This window comes from Nansenia antarctica (genome assembly GCF_963989245.1).
Source record: "Nansenia antarctica genome assembly, chromosome: 20".
Taxonomy (NCBI): Eukaryota; Metazoa; Chordata; class Actinopteri; order Argentiniformes; family Microstomatidae; genus Nansenia; species Nansenia antarctica.
The window spans coordinates 13,224,324-13,243,321 of record NC_137693.1 but is presented as its reverse complement, the minus strand read 5'-3'; the positions used below and the strand labels follow the sequence as shown (position 1 = coordinate 13,243,321).

The 18,998-nt window shown below is 44.4% G+C and overlaps 1 protein-coding gene across 1 annotated transcript in view; it reads left to right on the top strand.

Annotated features, from left to right (window-relative positions):
* uvrag (UV radiation resistance associated gene) overlaps positions 1–11,911 on the top strand; it is a gene marked incomplete at its 3' end in the record, with an annotated part of 134,060 nt that extends 122,149 nt beyond the window's left edge. The window contains exon 15 of the mRNA XM_080550146.1: positions 11,104–11,911. Within this exon, the coding sequence (XP_080406272.1) occupies positions 11,104–11,911 (808 nt within the window). The remainder of the gene's footprint in view (positions 1–11,103) is intronic.
* Between the last annotated feature and the right edge of the window lie 7,087 nt (positions 11,912–18,998).

Here is an 18,998-nt window from a genome sequence, read left to right as displayed (position 1 = left end):
CAGAACCAGTCTATAGTACCTCAGAACCAGTCTATAGTACCTCTGAACCAGCCTATAGTACCTCTGAACCAGTCTATAGTACCTCTGAACCAGCCTATAGTACCTCAGAACCAGTCTATAGTACCTCAGAACCAGCCTATAGTACCTCTGAACCAGCCTATAGTACCTATAGTACCTCAGAACCAGCCTATAGTACCTCTGAACCAGCCTATAGTACCTATAGTACCTCAGAACCAGTCTATAGTACCTCAGAACCAGCCTATAGTACCTCAGAACCAGCCTATAGTACCTCAGAACCAGTCTATAGTACCTCAGAACCAGCCTATAGTACCTCTGAACCAGCCTATAGTACCTCTGAACCAGCCTATAGTACCTCTGAACCAGCCTATAGTACCTCAGAACCAGCCTATAGTACCTCAGAACCAGCCTATAGTACCTCTGAACCAGCCTATAGTACCTCAGAACCAGCCTATAGTACCTCTGAACCAGTCTATAGTACCTCAGAACCAGTCTATAGTACCTCAGAACCAGCCTATAGTACCTCAGAACCAGCCTATAGTACCTCAGAACCAGTCTATAGTACCTATAGTACCTCAGAACCAGCCTATAGTACCTCTGAACCAGCCTATAGTACCTCAGAACCAGCCTATAGTACCTCAGAACCAGCCTATAGTACCTCAGAACCAGTCTATAGTACCTATAGTACCTCTGAACCAGCCTATAGTACCTCTGAACCAGTCTATAGTACCTCAGAACCAGCCTATAGTACCTCAGAACCAGTCTATAGTACCTCAGAACCAGTCTATAGTACCTATAGTACCTCAGAACCAGTCTATAGTACCTATAGTACCTCAGAACCAGCCTATAGTACCTCAGAACCAGCCTATAGTACCTATAGTACCTCAGAACCAGTCTATAGTACCTCTGAACCAGTCTATAGTACCTCTGAACCAGCCTATAGTACCTCTGAACCAGTCTATAGTACCTCTGAACCAGCCTATAGTACCTCAGAACCAGCCTATAGTACCTCAGAACCAGCCTATAGTACCTCAGAACCAGCCTATAGTACCTCAGAACCAGTCTATAGTACCTATAGTACCTCAGAACCAGCCTATAGTACATCTGAACCAGCCTATAGTACCTATAGTACCTCAGAACCAGCCTATAGTACCTCTGAACCAGCCTATAGTACCTATAGTACCTCAGAACCAGCCTATAGTACCTCAGAACCAGTCTATAGTACCTCTGAACCAGCCTATAGTACCTCAGAACCAGCCTATAGAACCTATAGTACCTCAGAACCAGTCTATAGTACCTCAGAACCAGTCTATAGTACCTCTGAACCAGTCTATAGTACCTCAGAACCAGCCTATAGTACCTCTGAACCAGCCTATAGTACCTATAGTACCTCAGAACCAGCCTATAGTACCTCAGAACCAGCCTATAGTACCTCAGAACCAGCCTATAGTACCTCAGAACCAGCCTATAGTACCTCAGAACCAGTCTATAGTACCTCAGAACCAGTCTATAGTACCTATAGTACCTCAGAACCAGCCTATAGTACCTCTGAACCAGCCTATAGTACCTCAGAACCAGCCTATAGTACCTCAGAACCAGCCTATAGTACCTCTGAACCAGCCTATAGTACCTCTGAACCAGCCTATAGTACCTCTGAACCAGCCTATAGTACCTCAGAACCAGCCTATAGTACCTCAGAACCAGTCTATAGTACCTCTGAACCAGTCTATAGTACCTCAGAACCAGTCTATAGTACCTCTGAACCAGTCTATAGTACCTCTGAACCAGCCTATAGTACCTCTGAACCAGTCTATAGTACCTCAGAACCAGTCTATAGTACCTATAGTACCTCAGAACCAGTCTATAGTACCTCTGAACCAGCCTATAGTACCTATAGTACCTCTGAACCAGCCTATAGTACCTCTGAACCAGCCTATAGTACCTCAGAACCAGTCTATAGTACCTATAGTACCTCTGAACCAGTCTATAGTACCTCAGAACCAGTCTATAGTACCTCTGAACCAGCCTATAGTACCTCTGAACCAGCCTATAGTACCTCTGAACCAGCCTATAGTACCTCAGAACCAGTCTATAGTACCTATAGTACCTCTGAACCAGCCTATAGTACCTCTGAACCAGCCTATAGTACCTCTGAACCAGTCTATAGTGAATGAATGAATGAATGGACTTTATTGTCATTGCTACAGTACAGGTACCAAACAACGAAATTTAGGAGGGGTGGCTCCCCCTATAGTACCTCAGAACCAGTCTATAGTACCTCTGAACCAGCCTATAGTACCTCTGAACCAGCCTATAGTACCTCAGAACCAGTCTATAGTACCTCTGAACCAGCCTATAGTACCTCAGAACCCGCCTATAGTACCTCAGAACCAGCCTATAGTACCTCTGAACCAGCCTATAGTACCTCTGAACCAGCCTATAGTACCTCAGAACCAGTCTATAGTACCTCAGAACCAGCCTATAGTACCTCTGAACCAGTCTATAGTACCTCTGAACCAGCCTATAGTACCTCAGAACCAGTCTATAGTACCTCAGAACCAGCCTATAGTACCTCTGAACCAGCCTATAGTACCTCAGAACCAGTATATAGTACCTCAGAACCAGCCTATAGTACCTCTGAACCAGCCTATAGTACCTCAGAACCAGTCTATAGTACCTCAGAACCAGTCTATAGTACCTCTGAACCAGTCTATAGTACCTCAGAACCAGCCTATAGTACCTCAGAACCAGCCTATAGTACCTCTGAACCAGTCTATAGTACCTCAGAACCAGTCTATAGTACCTCAGAACCAGCCTATAGTACCTCAGAACCAGTCTATAGTACCTCTGAACCAGTCTATAGTACCTCTGAACCAGTCTATAGTACCTCTGAACCAGTCTATAGTACCTCAGAACCAGCCTATAGTACCTCAGAACCAGCCTATAGTACCTCAGAACCAGTCTATAGTACCTCAGAACCAGCCTATAGTACCTCAGAACCAGTCTATAGTACCTCAGAACCAGTCTATAGTACCTATAGTACCTCTGAACCAGCCTATAGTACCTCAGAACCAGCCTATAGTACCTATAGTACCTCTGAACCAGCCTATAGTACCTCAGAACCAGTCTATAGTACCTCTGAACCAGTCTATAGTACCTCAGAACCAGTCTATAGTACCTCAGAACCAGTCTATAGTACCTATAGTACCTCTGAACCAGCCTATAGTACCTCAGAACCAGCCTATAGTACCTATAGTACCTCTGAACCAGCCTATAGTACCTCAGAACCAGTCTATAGTACCTCAGAACCAGTCTATAGTACCTCTGAACCAGTCTATAGTACCTCAGAACCAGTCTATAGTACCTCAGAACCAGCCTATAGTACCTCAGAACCAGTCTATAGTACCTCTGAACCAGTCTATAGTACCTCTGAACCAGTCTATAGTACCTCTGAACCAGTCTATAGTACCTCAGAACCAGCCTATAGTACCTCAGAACCAGCCTATAGTACCTCAGAACCAGTCTATAGTACCTCAGAACCAGCCTATAGTACCTCAGAACCAGTCTATAGTACCTCAGAACCAGTCTATAGTACCTATAGTACCTCTGAACCAGCCTATAGTACCTCAGAACCAGCCTATAGTACCTATAGTACCTCTGAACCAGCCTATAGTACCTCAGAACCAGTCTATAGTACCTCTGAACCAGTCTATAGTACCTCAGAACCAGTCTATAGTACCTCAGAACCAGTCTATAGTACCTCAGAACCAGTCTATAGTACCTATAGTACCTCTGAACCAGCCTATAGTACCTCAGAACCAGCCTATAGTACCTCAGAACCAGCCTATAGTACCTCCGAACCAGTCTATAGTACCTATAGTACCTCTGAACCAGCCTATAGTACCTCTGAACCAGTCTATAGTACCTCAGAACCAGCCTATAGTACCTCAGAACCAGTCTATAGTACCTCAGAACCAGTCTATAGTACCTATAGTACCTCAGAACCAGTCTATAGTACCTTTAGTACCTCAGAACCAGCCTATAGTACCTCAGAACCAGCCTATAGTACCTCAGAACCAGCCTATAGTACCTCAGAACCAGTCTATAGTACCTCTGAACCAGTCTATAGTACCTCAGAACCAGTCTATAGTACCTATAGTACCTCAGAACCAGCCTATAGTACCTCTGAACCAGTCTATAGTACCTCAGAACCAGTCTATAGTACCTATAGTACCTCAGAACCAGTCTATAGTACCTCAGAACCAGCCTATAGTACCTCAGAACCAGTCTATAGTACCTATAGTACCTCAGAACCAGTCTATAGTACCTCTGAACCAGCCTATAGTACCTCAGAACCAGTCTATAGTACCTCAGAACCAGTCTATAGTACCTCTGAACCAGCCTATAGTACCTATAGTACCTCAGAACCAGCCTATAGTACCTCTGAACCAGCCTATAGAACCTATAGTACCTCAGAACCAGTCTATAGTACCTCAGAACCAGTCTATAGAACCTCTGAACCAGCCTATAGTACCTCTGAACCAGTCTATAGTACCTCTGAACCAGCCTATAGTACCTATAGTACCTCAGAACCAGCCTATAGTACCTCTGAACCAGCCTATAGTACCTCAGAACCAGCCTATAGTACCTCAGAACCAGCCTATAGTACCTCAGAACCAGTCTATAGTACCTCTGAACCAGCCTATAGTACCTCTGAACCAGTCTATAGTACCTCTGAACCAGCCTATAGTACCTCTGAACCAGTCTATAGTACCTCAGAACCAGTCTATAGTACCTATAGTACCTCAGAACCAGTCTATAGTACCTTTAGTACCTCAGAACCAGTCTATAGTACCTCTGAACCAGTCTATAGTACCTCAGAACCAGCCTATAGTACCTCTGAACCAGTCTATAGTACCTCTGAACCAGCCTATAGTACCTCTGAACCAGCCTATAGTACCTCAGAACCAGCCTATAGTACCTATAGTACCTCAGAACCAGCCTATAGTACCTCAGAACCAGCCTATAGTACCTCAGAACCAGCCTATAGTACCTCTGAACCAGCCTATAGTACCTCAGAACCAGTCTATAGTACCTCTGAACCAGCCTATAGTACCTCTGAACCAGCCTATAGTACCTCAGAACCAGCCTATAGTACCTCTGAACCAGTCTATAGTGAATGAATGAATGAATGGACTTTATTGTCATTGCTACAGTACAGGTACCAAACAACGAAATTTAGGAGGGGTGGCTCCCCCTATAGTACCTCAGAACCAGTCTATAGTACCTCTGAACCAGCCTATAGTACCTCAGAACCAGTCTATAGTACCTCAGAACCAGCCTATAGTACCTCAGAACCAGCCTATAGTACCTATAGTACCTCAGAACCAGCCTATAGTACCTCTGAACCAGCCTATAGAACCTATAGTACCTCAGAACCAGTCTATAGTACCTCAGAACCAGTCTATAGTACCTATAGTACCTCAGAACCAGCCTATAGTACCTCTGAACCAGTCTATAGTACCTCTGAACCAGTCTATAGTACCTCTGAACCAGCCTATAGTACCTCAGAACCAGTCTATAGTACCTCTGAACCAGCCTATAGTACCTCAGAACCAGCCTATAGTACCTATAGTACCTCTGAACCAGCCTATAGTACCTCTGAACCAGTCTATAGTACCTCTGAACCAGCCTATAGTACCTCAGAACCAGTCTATAGTACCTCAGAACCAGCCTATAGTACCTCTGAACCAGTCTATAGTACCTATAGTACCTCAGAACCAGCCTATAGTACCTCTGAACCAGTCTATAGTACCTCAGAACCAGCCTATAGTACCTCTGAACCAGCCTATAGTACCTCTGAACCAGTCTATAGTACCTCTGAACCAGCCTATAGTACCTCTGAACCAGCCTATAGTACCTCAGAACCAGTCTATAGTACCTCAGAACCAGCCTATAGTACCTCAGAACCAGCCTATAGTACCTCAGAACCAGCCTATAGTACCTCAGAACCAGCCTATAGTACCTCAGAACCAGCCTATAGTACCTCAGAACCAGTCTATAGTACCTCAGAACCAGCCTATAGTACCTCTGAACCAGTCTATAGTACCTCTGAACCAGTCTATAGTACCTCAGAACCAGTCTATAGTACCTCAGAACCAGTCTATAGTACCTCTGAACCAGCCTATAGTACCTCAGAACCAGTCTATAGTACCTCTGAACCAGTCTATAGTACCTCAGAACCAGCCTATAGTACCTCTGAACCAGCCTATAGTACCTCTGAACCAGCCTATAGTACCTATAGTACCTCAGAACCAGCCTATAGTACCTCAGAACCAGCCTATAGTACCTCAGAACCAGCCTATAGTACCTCAGAACCAGCCTATAGTACCTATAGTACCTCAGAACCAGTCTATAGTACCTCTGAACCAGCCTATAGTACCTCAGAACCAGCCTATAGTACCTCTGAACCAGCCTATAGTACCTCAGAACCAGTCTATAGTACCTCAGAACCAGCCTATAGTACCTATAGTACCTCTGAACCAGTCTATAGTACCTATAGTACCTCTGAACCAGTCTATAGTACCTCAGAACCAGCCTATAGTACCTCTGAACCAGCCTATAGTACCTCTGAACCAGTCTATAGTACCTCTGAACCAGTCTATAGTACCTCTGAACCAGTCTATAGTACCTCAGAACCAGTCTATAGTACCTCTGAACCAGTCTATAGTACCTCTGAACCAGCCTATAGTACCTCAGAACCAGTCTATAGTACCTCAGAACCAGCCTATAGTACCTCAGAACCAGCCTATAGTACCTCTGAACCAGTCTATAGTACCTCAGAACCAGCCTATAGTACCTCTGAACCAGCCTATAGTACCTCTGAACCAGTCTATAGTACCTCTGAACCAGTCTATAGTACCTCAGAACCAGTCTATAGTACCTCAGAACCAGTCTATAGTACCTCAGAACCAGTCTATAGTACCTCTGAACCAGTCTATAGTACCTCAGAACCAGCCTATAGTACCTCTGAACCAGTCTATAGTACCTCAGAACCAGTCTATAGTACCTCTGAACCAGTCTATAGTACCTCTGAACCAGTCTATAGTACCTCTGAACCAGCCTATAGTACCTCTGAACCAGCCTATAGTACCTCTGAACCAGCCTATAGTACCTCAGAACCAGCCTATAGTACCTCAGAACCAGTCTATAGTACCTCTGAACCAGTCTATAGTACCTCTGAACCAGTCTATAGTACCTCAGAACCAGCCTATAGTACCTATAGTACCTCAGAACCAGCCTATAGTACCTCAGAACCAGCCTATAGTACCTATAGTACCTCAGAACCAGTCTGCAGACTTTTGATTTATTTTATTTAGCTTTTTTACATTGGCATGTATGGTTTGCAGCGATCAATGGACTGTTTTGTAAACTATATATTGCACCTTTAAAGAAGAGTCCTTTTCTTGTACTGTTGATGGGCAAATTCTCATTCCATCCTGTATTGTCCCCCATTCTACAGTACAGCTTCCAGGTTTTTCAGCAGTTGTTGCAGGAAGTGTGCTGTAGCTTCCTCAGAACATCAATTACAGTACGTGCGTTTGAGGCACGGAAGGGAGACAGCCTAATTGGCTCCAATAAAAAACTATGTCAAGAGTTATACAGCGAAAATGTGCTGCAGGAAAAAATCATATATTATGATGACAGCCCTAGGAGATTTGACTGAGTAGCCCTCCCCACCTAACCACTACTCATACCCTACACTCTTGATTAAGGGGCTTAATTTGATACATGGTTAAAGGAACCAATTTGAGGGAAACTTCATGTAACAAACAAAACGTGGCCCAAACAAGAAGTGCCTTATTATACAGGGGAACTGTGACTTGTAAACATTTAGAGAGAGGAGAAGTGGTCAGATGTTTTTCAGTGACAGTGGTTATCAGCATGTGTTTGGGACACGCATGTGTGGTAAGGGCCATGGAAGAGATCCAGAGAGAGGAAGAGAGTGGGCCGAATTGAAATCAAATCAGAGATGGAGTTATTACCTCAACAACGTCATTCTCCCAACAACAATCTGAATTTAGTCATTAGCTTATTATAATTTACACATGGAACTTTTGTTTACCTGTCAAAACCTGGCTTGTGTTCTGAAGGGCCTTTGACCATGGTATCGGTTGTTGGAAAGATAATTTAGTTCTCATGGAACTTCTTTATTCCCCTCACCAAGCAACGGTTTTGTTTGTATTATTGGAGCGTGCTCAAAACATACTAGAATGATTTTGTTAGTTGAGTTCACAGACAAACCATTCAACTTTGGCTTTTTCTGAAAACTGATTAAAATTTGAGGGCATGTTGCTTCTATTTAGCCCCCGCTATTAGATTGGCCAGAAGCCACATCATCCTGCATCCCTCTGCTGGCTTGTCTGGCCAGCATAGCAGGGTATGGCTTGTCTGGCCAGCATAGCAGGGTATGGCTTGTCTGGCCAGCATAGCAGGGTATGGCTTGTCTGGCCAGCATAGCAGGGTATGGCTAGTCTGGCCAGCATAGCAGGGTATGGCTAGCTTAGCAGAGTATGGCTTGTCTGGCCAGCTTAGAAGGGTATGGCCTGTCTGGCCAGTTTAGCAGGGTATGGCTAGCTTAGCAGGGTATGGCTAGCTTAGCAGGGTATGGCTTGTCTGGCCAGCTTAGCAGGGTATGGCTAGCTTAGCAGGGTATGGCTTGTCTGGCCAGCTTAGCAGGGTATGGCTAGCTTAGCAGGCTATGGCTTGTCTGGCTAGCTTAGCAGGGTATGGCTAGCTTAGCAGGGTATGGCTAGCTTAGTAGGGTATGGCTTGTCTGGCTAGTTTAGCAGGGTATGGCTTGTCTAGCTAGCATAGCAGTGTATGGCTTGTCTGGCCAGCTTAGCAGGGTATGACTTGTCTGGCTAGCTTAGTAGGGTATGGCTTGTCTGGCTAGTTTAGCAGGGTATGGCTTGTCTAGCTAGCATAGCAGTGTATGGCTTGTCTGGCCAGCTTAGCAGGGTATGACTTGTCTGGCTAGCTTAGTAGGGTATGGCTTGTCTTGCTAGTTTAGCAGGGTATGGCTTGTCTGGCCAGCTTAGCAGGGTATGGCATTTGTTGGGAATTTGTATTAAAATAACTAGAAGTGATAAATCATGTACTATGTGCTCATTTAAATAATATGTGAATGCGGTCAGTTGAGAACAATAGGAAGGTCACGCAAAGCCAAAAGAGAGGTTCTGTTTTTGAGCGACAAGAAGAAATACAAGCTCCTGACTAAAAGAACGTTTTATGATTCAAACTGCCTGTAAATTACTTATTTTTACCTATGTGCTAACAACCATTTTACACCTGCTGTTATAATATTCTATTTTTCTGTACTTTCATAACTAATGATTAATGATAAGTCTATTCTTCTAACTTGTAAATCAAATCCTAATATTACTGTGTAACTTCAATAGTTGTGTTTTCACAAGACATTCTGATAACAAGACATTCTGATAAGGACACTGACACAATGCTCTGCTCATACAAAGTACGGATATCACCATGGGAACGAGACGCTAGCAGGACACTCAAGCTGATAACATACAGTACACTCTCGCACCCACACAGGAGAGGAATTGAAGGCCAATGCTAACGAGAAGACTTGCTGCAGCTGCAACGGATTTGTGCTGACACTTGGAAAACTACCAGATAGAGGGGGGGGGGCATCACCCAGCCCAAAATGTTTAATGAATTGTATAAAGGACTACGTACGGAGGTGAGAGGGACTCTTGTTTTGGTGGAGCCACTGCAGTTGACGGCTAGCTGAGATAGGCCTGCAGAGGTGAAGCTAGATAAGACACTTTTCCATGGAAATGAACTATTATTGCTTGCTGATGTGCTTGAATAAATATTATCTTAATGAACAGTTCAGTAGTGGTGCCTAATATTTGATTGGATCATATCATCTTAAGAAGTGATATCAAGGACGTCTCGTTGAGATTAAACGAACTCGCTTGTAAGTGACGACTCAATTAAATCGATTCTGGAGAAGTTGATCGCCTTACACTTGTCTGGCTAGCTTAGTAGGGTATGGCTTGACTGGCTAGTTTACCAGGGTATGGCTAGCTTAGCAGTTTGTACAGTAAAGTATATCCCCAGTTATGCCTCAGAATGACCTCTAATATTAGATCAAAGCATTCCCCTTATTTGCATGACCGGTACATTACCATTACCTTGCATGACCATTTGACCTTCTGTTGTATTCCTGTGAGGAGCTTTATTCCTTGCCGTGAGGGCCGGTAGTATATTTAGAAGCTATTATTACTATGAGGTATGACTTGGTGCCTTGCCGTCTCCACAAGGGGCAGGGGCGCCACGGCCAAGGCCTTCTTTACAAGCTACTATGTGTTTAATGCTGAAACACTCCATCAAACAGTTAGCCAATGCCCCTGGCGCAATGCCCCTGACCTCTGTGTCCTGCTGTCACATGACAGACCTCAGATAGGAGGACATCCAGTGACCTCGCCACCCCGTTTTACAAGCCAGGGTCTTTTACCCAGGCACATTTACTCTCTAACCAGCTACAGGTGGACCTCTGAGAGCACTGGGGCCCCAATGTCACCTTTGCCCTCCTAACTCTAGTCCAATAGCTCCTCAGATACCTGAGTCACCAGGTTAAGTATGGTTAAGCAGAGTGGTGAAGTTTACATGGTACCAGCCATGAGAAAAGTGTATGGGGCCCTTGTTTAAGATAATTTATGATTCGAATGAGACAGATGGGGGGTTCCAGATCACGGGTCTGTTATCTGTTATTCTGAGAAAACGTCTCACATTCTTTGGAGGACGCATGCTGTGAACTTCCACTCCACGTTCCACAGTCGCATGAGCTGCACAAATGTTTTTTGAACGTAATAACTGGGAGAGATCTGCTGAGGGCGGCTTGCAGCTGTCTCCGTTCTGGATCAGGGGAGGGTGGAATGAGATCAATGCAGAACCATGTCCGATCAGAGAAGCCTGGGGGCGTTTCTCCCTCTCTCCGTGACCTCTTGTATGTGAAAGACTTATGAGGCTGATCCATCATCTTTCTCTCTCCCACAGCGACCGCCACCAGGTCTCCAGCTCCATCCCCGTCCCGGCCAAGTCCCAGCTCAGCGTCTCTGCAGCGTCTGAGATGGGCTTCCCCAGCCACACCAGCTCTCCGGACCGGGGTCTGCTGCGCAAGAGGGCCAGCTCTGAGGCCGACAAGCTGAAGTACAAAACCGCCACGCCTCCGTCCAGCTACGACACAGCCATGGACCAGCAACCCCCGGGCCTGATGCCTCCTGATCACTCGTCCAAGCTCATGTCCTCCTCCCTGGACGAGGTCATCAGCCTGGCCAAAACTCTGGAGGCCCAGGGAGAGGGAGAGGGGGAGGGGGAGGGGCAGTTAGAGGTAGAAGGCGAGGGGGAGGTGGAGGAGCAGCAACAGCCCTCCAGCACCACAGGCTCAGAGTCCCCCACTCCTGCATCAGGCACCAGTGAGGAGGTGGCACCTGCCAGCCAGCACACCAGCGCCATGAACGGCTCGGTGATGCCAGGCGAGAGGCTGTCAGGATTGGCCATGCCAGCCCCGGAGCTGTGCTGTTCGGTGGAACAGGCGGAGGAGATCATGGGCACGGAGGCCACGGGCCTGGGCCTGGGGCTGGGGCTGGGGTTAGGGCTGGGGCTGGGGCTGGGGCTGGGGGACGGGGCACGCATGGAGGACTACCCCTGCATCCCCGTGGACCATGCTGTGGCCGTGGAGTGTGATGAGCAGGTGCTGGGCGAACTGGACGCCGCCGGCTTCGAGGAGTTCTCCCGCCGTATCTATGCACTAAACGAGAACATGTCCAGCTTCCGTCGACCGCGCAAGAACTCTGAGAAGTGAAGTTAGGGCCGGAGGGGAGGGGAGGGGAGGAGAGGGGAGGGGAGAGTATGGTTGGGCAGGACAGGTGCAGGGGTGAGGAGAGGACACAGCAGGACGGGTGCAGAGGTGAGAAGACACACCAATCAGGGACACGGACAGAGAGAAGAAAAGGGTCCTGTGTGTGTGTCTCTCTCTCCTGAGCATCGATACTGTAGAATGAAAAACAACAAGGAGTTATCTGGAATAATGACCCATTTGCACTTCTAAAAAAAAAAACATTTCTATAATAATCCTTTAAAATGAAATAAAAGCTAATGTTTGTGTTTGAATCGCTTCCTGGGCCTTCTTTCAGGGTGCATGGCAGTGGCTGTGAGGAAGTGTGTGTGTGTGTGTGTGTGTGTGTGTGTGTGTGTGTGTGTGTGTGTGTGTGTGTGTGTGTGTGTGTGTGTGTGTGTGTATGTGCTGATAACTGCTAGACACAGAGGCAGGGGCTTGGATGACCAGCAGCAATCCCACCTATGACCTTTGACCTCTCCTGATAGGAGACGTGGCAGATTGCCACCACAGAGAGACGGGGGAGCCAAGACCAACAGCCCAATCAGACACTCCGTGACTGTCTCGCTCTGCACCTCCAGGCCCTCTCATTGGACAGGGGTGACCCATGTCCCGGTCATAGAGGTTTGAGTATCCCCTTAGATTCAGGAGAAAATATACGAGGGAGGTTCCAGCTTGTGGCACATGGCAGGGATACCGTGCAATTGTTTTTCTGTCCTTTCAATTGTTATTTCTTATTATCTTATTTTTCCATTTTTAGTATACCCCATTAGTATGAATATTAACATGAAGTCCTACAATTCACATATAGGGTAAGACCAAAAAAACTGATGATGTGTACTGTACTGTATGCTGTTGAAATGTCCTGCTCAGGCTCTAAATGTTAATGACACTTATCCACTTTTTTAAAATGTTACCCTCTGTTTATGATTGGCTTTTTGTCTTTTTTTCCGTTTGAATATCTTTATTTGTATTGCACTGGTGTCCATTGGCAATTATGTGCGTTATTTATGATGTCTCTCACTGAATGTGTTTATGTTTTGAAGGAAAAATATTTTTCTTTTGCTCCCTAGTGGGAAGTCACTCATTGATAGTCAAGTGTTAAACCTGTCATAGTGTATAACTCTTGAGAGAACCACAGTCCCTGGTTTATGGATGCTGATATGATGTACTGCTTTGCATTGCCCACTGTACAGAGATGTACTCCCAAAAACATCCTACATTCTTATTATTATTTTTATGATGATCAAGTACTGTGGTTGATGACTGTTGAGATTTATTGTATTTAAGATGAAAGCTGAACCATAGTAGATCATTTCCATAAAATACAGTATGTGACCATGTACATATGCTGTACTTTTGTACGGAGGGTGTTTTATTATTAAAGACTTAAAGTCCAAAGGCATGGATCTATGTAGCCCCCTTTACCCTGTGGTCTGTTCTTGTTCTTGTGTATGTGTTTTGTGTTTTGTGTGTATAAAACTCAAGTCCAGCCCCAGTCCTCTGACTTCCTGGAATACACACAGTTCATTAGATCCAAACACTCATTTTATAAACTAACATATTCAAAATACATATTTCCTCTGTATTTTATCTCCTGTCAGTACCACTTCACCTCAGAGTAAGCTAGAAACACGTATGAACCTTTGGATGCAAATAGTTATGCTACGTATCTGCTAGATCGTTGTAGTGTAGATTTTGATGGTTTAAGTATATGGAGCGTTGAAAAGTCTTGTGAGGCATGAAGATTTGATTTGGCTTTATTAGGTAACAGTATCATATCATCAGTTATCTGGTGCAGCTGTGAGGCAGGAAAACATCCTACAAGCACTCCAGCTTTCCTCACCAGGGCATAAAAGAAATCAGTGTTTGTCCTCTCCATAGCTGACATACCTTTATAATAGCATGAAAGTCTTTTTACGATTGGGGGGGGGGGGGGGAGAAATTATGGGCTGGAGTCTGGCGGTTGACATTAGCAACGGTCACATCAGATCTGGTATACCCTCAACCCATTGGATGATTGCAGTTCAGAGGGAGGAGCTTTCAGGTTATGCCTGCTTGTCCTTAGAGAGCCTTTTTTCTGTAATTGAAATGACCCAAAAGAGTGAGAAGATGGGGGAGGCTCTACAGTCGCCTTAGTGTTGAGTGTACTGTAGGTAGGGTCTATGTCATACCATAGATGTGGAATTAGATTTTATTATAATCTCTGTGCCTTTTATCTACTTTTTTTTATATATAAAAAAAGAAAACTGACTAGAAAACGTATCTGTTACGCCTCCTCCTTATTCTACATGGAACTTTGAGGCCTGTTCAGAACATACTTCTTCCTCATCCCTTCTTGGGCTACATAAGGCTTCAATGAGTTCCTTCCATTGTGTCCTGTCCATTTCAATTGCCAGCCCAGGTCCAATGCTGTCCCATAAATGGTGGTTTGTGGTTCTTCCTTATTATCTCTTTCCATGTGGTAGTCATCCTAGACAATGTGACTATGCATTCACTGTTCCATCCTGAGAGCATGGCCCTGCCAACAGTTATGTCAGTTCCCAATCTCAGGTGTGACATGTTGGCAGTGTGTCCTTTCAACAAGACCTCTGTTTGAAATTCAACTTGACCAGGAGAGGCATTTGTTAGGAAATTATCATTTTGTTAGGAAATCCTACTCAATCCTAGCCCAAATAACCTAATAACCCACCCTAAATGAGCTACATTGAGTTGACCAAATTGGGTTACAAACCACAGGTTCCAATCCACTTGTGCTACCTGGAGAACCTGTTTGAGCAGGTTATGAATGTATCAAGCTCTGATCCCTCATGAATATTATAGATATGCATATTTTACACGCAAAATCTCCATGTTCGCTGCGCACTGGAGGCTGCATCAAGTCCAGCAACACTAGTATTTTATGGATGATTCAGCAGTAGGTTAATCAGGTAGCCACTCTATGGATGACCTTAGACTTGAAAATGACCTGAATTACTTTTACTGTAGATTCGACAGACAACGGACCAGTCTTGACACTGACCCACACACCCAGCCCCTCTCCGCTGGTATCTAGGGCCACGTTAACCTATTGGGCAACTTGGGCTGCAGCCTAGGGCCGCGGCCACTAGGGGGCCCCGGAACAGCAGACTCATTTAAATTTGAATAATAAGGTTTTATTGCATTTTAATTGTGCTTTACATTTTGGGGCAGTTTCCCACGGTCCCACCTGTAGAGTATACATTTTTTCCTGTCGCAATAATCAATCAGTAGTCAGAAGTTTGTAGGCTAGCTAGTCCACAGCCATGTCTCACGAGGCTATTAGAAGATATGATAGCGGGGGCGCTTAGGTGGCGTAGCGGGTTAAGCGTCGATCACGTAACCGCAGGGTTCCCGGTTCGATTCCGACCGTGGGCATGGATATGCAAAATATGAGTGGGACTGCCCCACTCAGAAAATAAAATAATAAAATATGATAGCGGAGCTACAGAGAGAAAACAAGCTCAACAAAGAAATGAAGAAACTATCAGCAAAATACCCAAGCTTACGCTTTATGCCCAGCCCTGGGAGGATAACGTTAGGCCTACTCCCAACGAGGGGACCGCCGGCACAAGTTCAAGTTCACCCGCCTCCCCAGAATCGGTGCTTGAAGAGGCACGCAAGCCTATCTTTCCATCATCGAGTTCCTCCATTGATGGAGATGCTTTAGCTAACACCTACTCATCTTCAAAGGTAACCCCTTAATGAACAGCCTTTTCCAACCACTGACGTTGCATGTTGGGGTCCTACTGCAGTGAGGTTGCGCAGCTACTGGGTTACCAAAGGAGTGAAGGCTTCCCTATTGTGGCAGAATAAACACATTTCCTTTACGGCATCTGAGTGCATGTATAAAAACCCAAAAAGGTGCTTGAGAAAAACGTTGTTCACACATTCCCTGCATAATAGCTAAAGGTCCTACATAAAGGTGAGTAACATTACATTATTTATCAATGATTGTTTTGTTGGTGCTAGTGGTGGAATGTAGTTAAAGTAGGCTATAATGTTATTTGGTGCTTTTTTGTCCTGTGTGGTCAAAATTACGCATAGCCTAATCTAATGGATAAGAGTGTGCGGGCAGGAGTTTTGCATTCTCACGTTTAAATGGCCATTTCGCATTACATTAAAGCACTGTGCAGATCAGCTATCTCCAGTGCTCACGGACATATTCAACACCTCACTGGTATAATGCCTGCTTCAAAACATCCACCTTCATCCCCGTTCCAAAAAGCCGAGGATCACAGGCCTAAATGACTAAAGACCAGTCGCCCTGACCTCTGCGATCATGAAGGTCACCTCAAGGTCAACCTCAAGGACCCACCTCAAGGTCATCATCATGTGACATTGTGACATCATCACCTGGTGACTGGAAGCAAGAAAAGTGAGTTCCTGAGTTTTTAGCAGTTTTTTGCCTTGAATTATAGGATTTTTTTATCGGATCACAGAACATCTAATTGCCCGTGGTTAACTAACTACAGAAGCTAATTCTGAGACGGTAAGACCTTTGAAAATAACCACGGACTCTCATAAAACCGTGATACAAATTTGAACCAAGAAAAGCTAAAGAGCTAAGTGCTATTTTAACATTAGCTTGTTCAAAAAAGGCAGCTGAGAACTCTGATGTCATAATGGAGGCCCAAGCCATTTTCAACCAAGAAGCATTTTTCAAATGTGAAGATGAGCTTATACTACTATATCCACCTGAGATACAGAGTATTAAAGCCAAAAATATCTACAAAGAAAAGATTTTAAGACAGCACCCAGAGAATATTTTCTCGGACTACTATAGTGAACCAGAGGAGAGAAGGGTGAGGTGTAACCTTATTATTTTACACCCTCTACCCTACCGCCTGGCACACTGCCTTTTGTGCTGCTTTCAAATTCATAAGACTGAAGGCCAATGCACACGGCGTGCGATTTTTGTCGCCGGACAACATTCGATTGCAATGCACACGGCGTGCGATGCGATTTTGTCGCACCGCAAAATTCGATTTTCAACTCACACCATTGAAGTCTATGAGAAAATCTCATCCCAATGCACACGGTGTGCGATGCGATTTTGTCGCACCACAACATTCCATTCTCAATTGTTACGTAGTCGGAACAGGCAGGCTGATTACAATAGGCTCTACCAATACTGCTTGCCTTGCTTCCACAATTTCTACAAGATACAACTGGACATATTGTGCCTACATGCTCGATTGTTATTATTATGTAATATAGGCGTCTTGTATGTGAGATGGGCCGTGTAGCTAAGTGGCATGACACGGAAATAAATCATGCATGCAGTAATTCGTAGAGCTAGTAATGTGTATAGTGGCAGCTGTGGGCTATATAGGTGTAGTGGCTGGCTGATGGTGATGTTCATATCTTGCCCTTGACTGTCAAACCGTTAAAATAGATGATTGCTCCATCCACAATTGAAGATGTCAGGTTGACTGGTTGACAAGTTATGAGCTTTTCGTCATCCATTTCATCCATTCAGGTTACCGGTAAATTACATACACGTATGTTAACGTTTATGATGGCAGCTTCCACCTACGTTTGCACTCGGGGAGAATCAATATCGGAGACGATGAACTGTTTTGCCCTCGGGCATGGTTTTATTTTCTCCTCACCAAAAGGAATACAATTATTTCGCTCAGCCGAGCTAACTTAGAATGGTAGACAACAACTCGGACAAGTGCATCAACACATCAACATATTAACAACACACAAGCCGGCAGTCTTATGCAGCGCCCCCCAGTGGTACAACAACAGCACTGCATCCCCTCATTAACCTGGGCATAGGATAAACACAATATATTCAACTGAGGACATATATAATGCATTTCACTTAACAACGTACGTACAGTAGAGTAAATATTAATTTGGGGTTGCCAGATGTCCGGTTTTCAGTGGACAGTGTCTATACAACGTGTGTACAATTTGGCTGGTCATTCAGTCGTGCTAGAAATCTGGCAACCCCGTGCAGCCAAAAACACTATCGTAGATCTCTGAGTAAACTAATATAATATATATAGTATAGTATATATTATAAGTATAAATAATGTTACTTGCTCAAAGATGTATGATAGCCTTTTTGGCTGCACAGTACAAAATACAAATAACAACAATGATAATACCTTTTTAGTAATATTTTATTCACATGTAAATTATATGCCATCATGTTAAATAACTTAATACCCTCCCTAAAGCACACATTTCATCAAAAACAAAACCAACATATTCATAAGAATGCAGGTATGCAAAGTTATAGATAAGTTCACTGAAAAAGCTTAATATCAAGCCCTGACAACACTATATTTGTACATTGAAATTGCATGTATGTATTATGTATGTTACACTAATGTTTTTCAAACTACTGTTACAATTAATTTGGTTCCGTTTGTATTGGAAGCTGTTATTAAACAGTTTATAACAGTACAGTACCCTAATAGACTAGTGTTTTGATGCTAGTGTGACGGGGTGTATCTTTGCATGAATCACTCTCAGCTGGATGGCTCTCGTTCATTTATTCTGTAGAAAACAGTACATCAAATTCTGGACACGGGACTTGCAGGGTCATCGAGCTAAATTCGCATCAGTGGTTAAAGATGAACTGAGGGAGATCACGTTACATCCCGTGCTATTGCACTGTCCAGCTGTATTTACACGGCATCCGGGTCACGGATACCGGATATACCCCTACGGATACACCACGTCATTAAACCCCTAGAGGGCGCAGTTTAGCTCTATTTTAGCTATAATTGAACTTTGAACTTTCTACTCCGTTACATACACCCCCCTTAAATTATACTAAAATGGGGCAACAGCATGAAAACCGGAGGACAGTAAAACATTTTTTTTTTTAAAAACAGGAGCGGAAAAAAAAAAGACAAAAAAAAAAAACGTGGATCTCGAGCACTGATGTACCAAAACTCAACATTATACATTCTTCCATAAGAAGTGTGTAAGAACAGATTGGTACCAAAACCCGTACTTATCACAGAGGAGAAAGATGCCATCTACATCCCACAGTTGTACATAACTTTGCCCT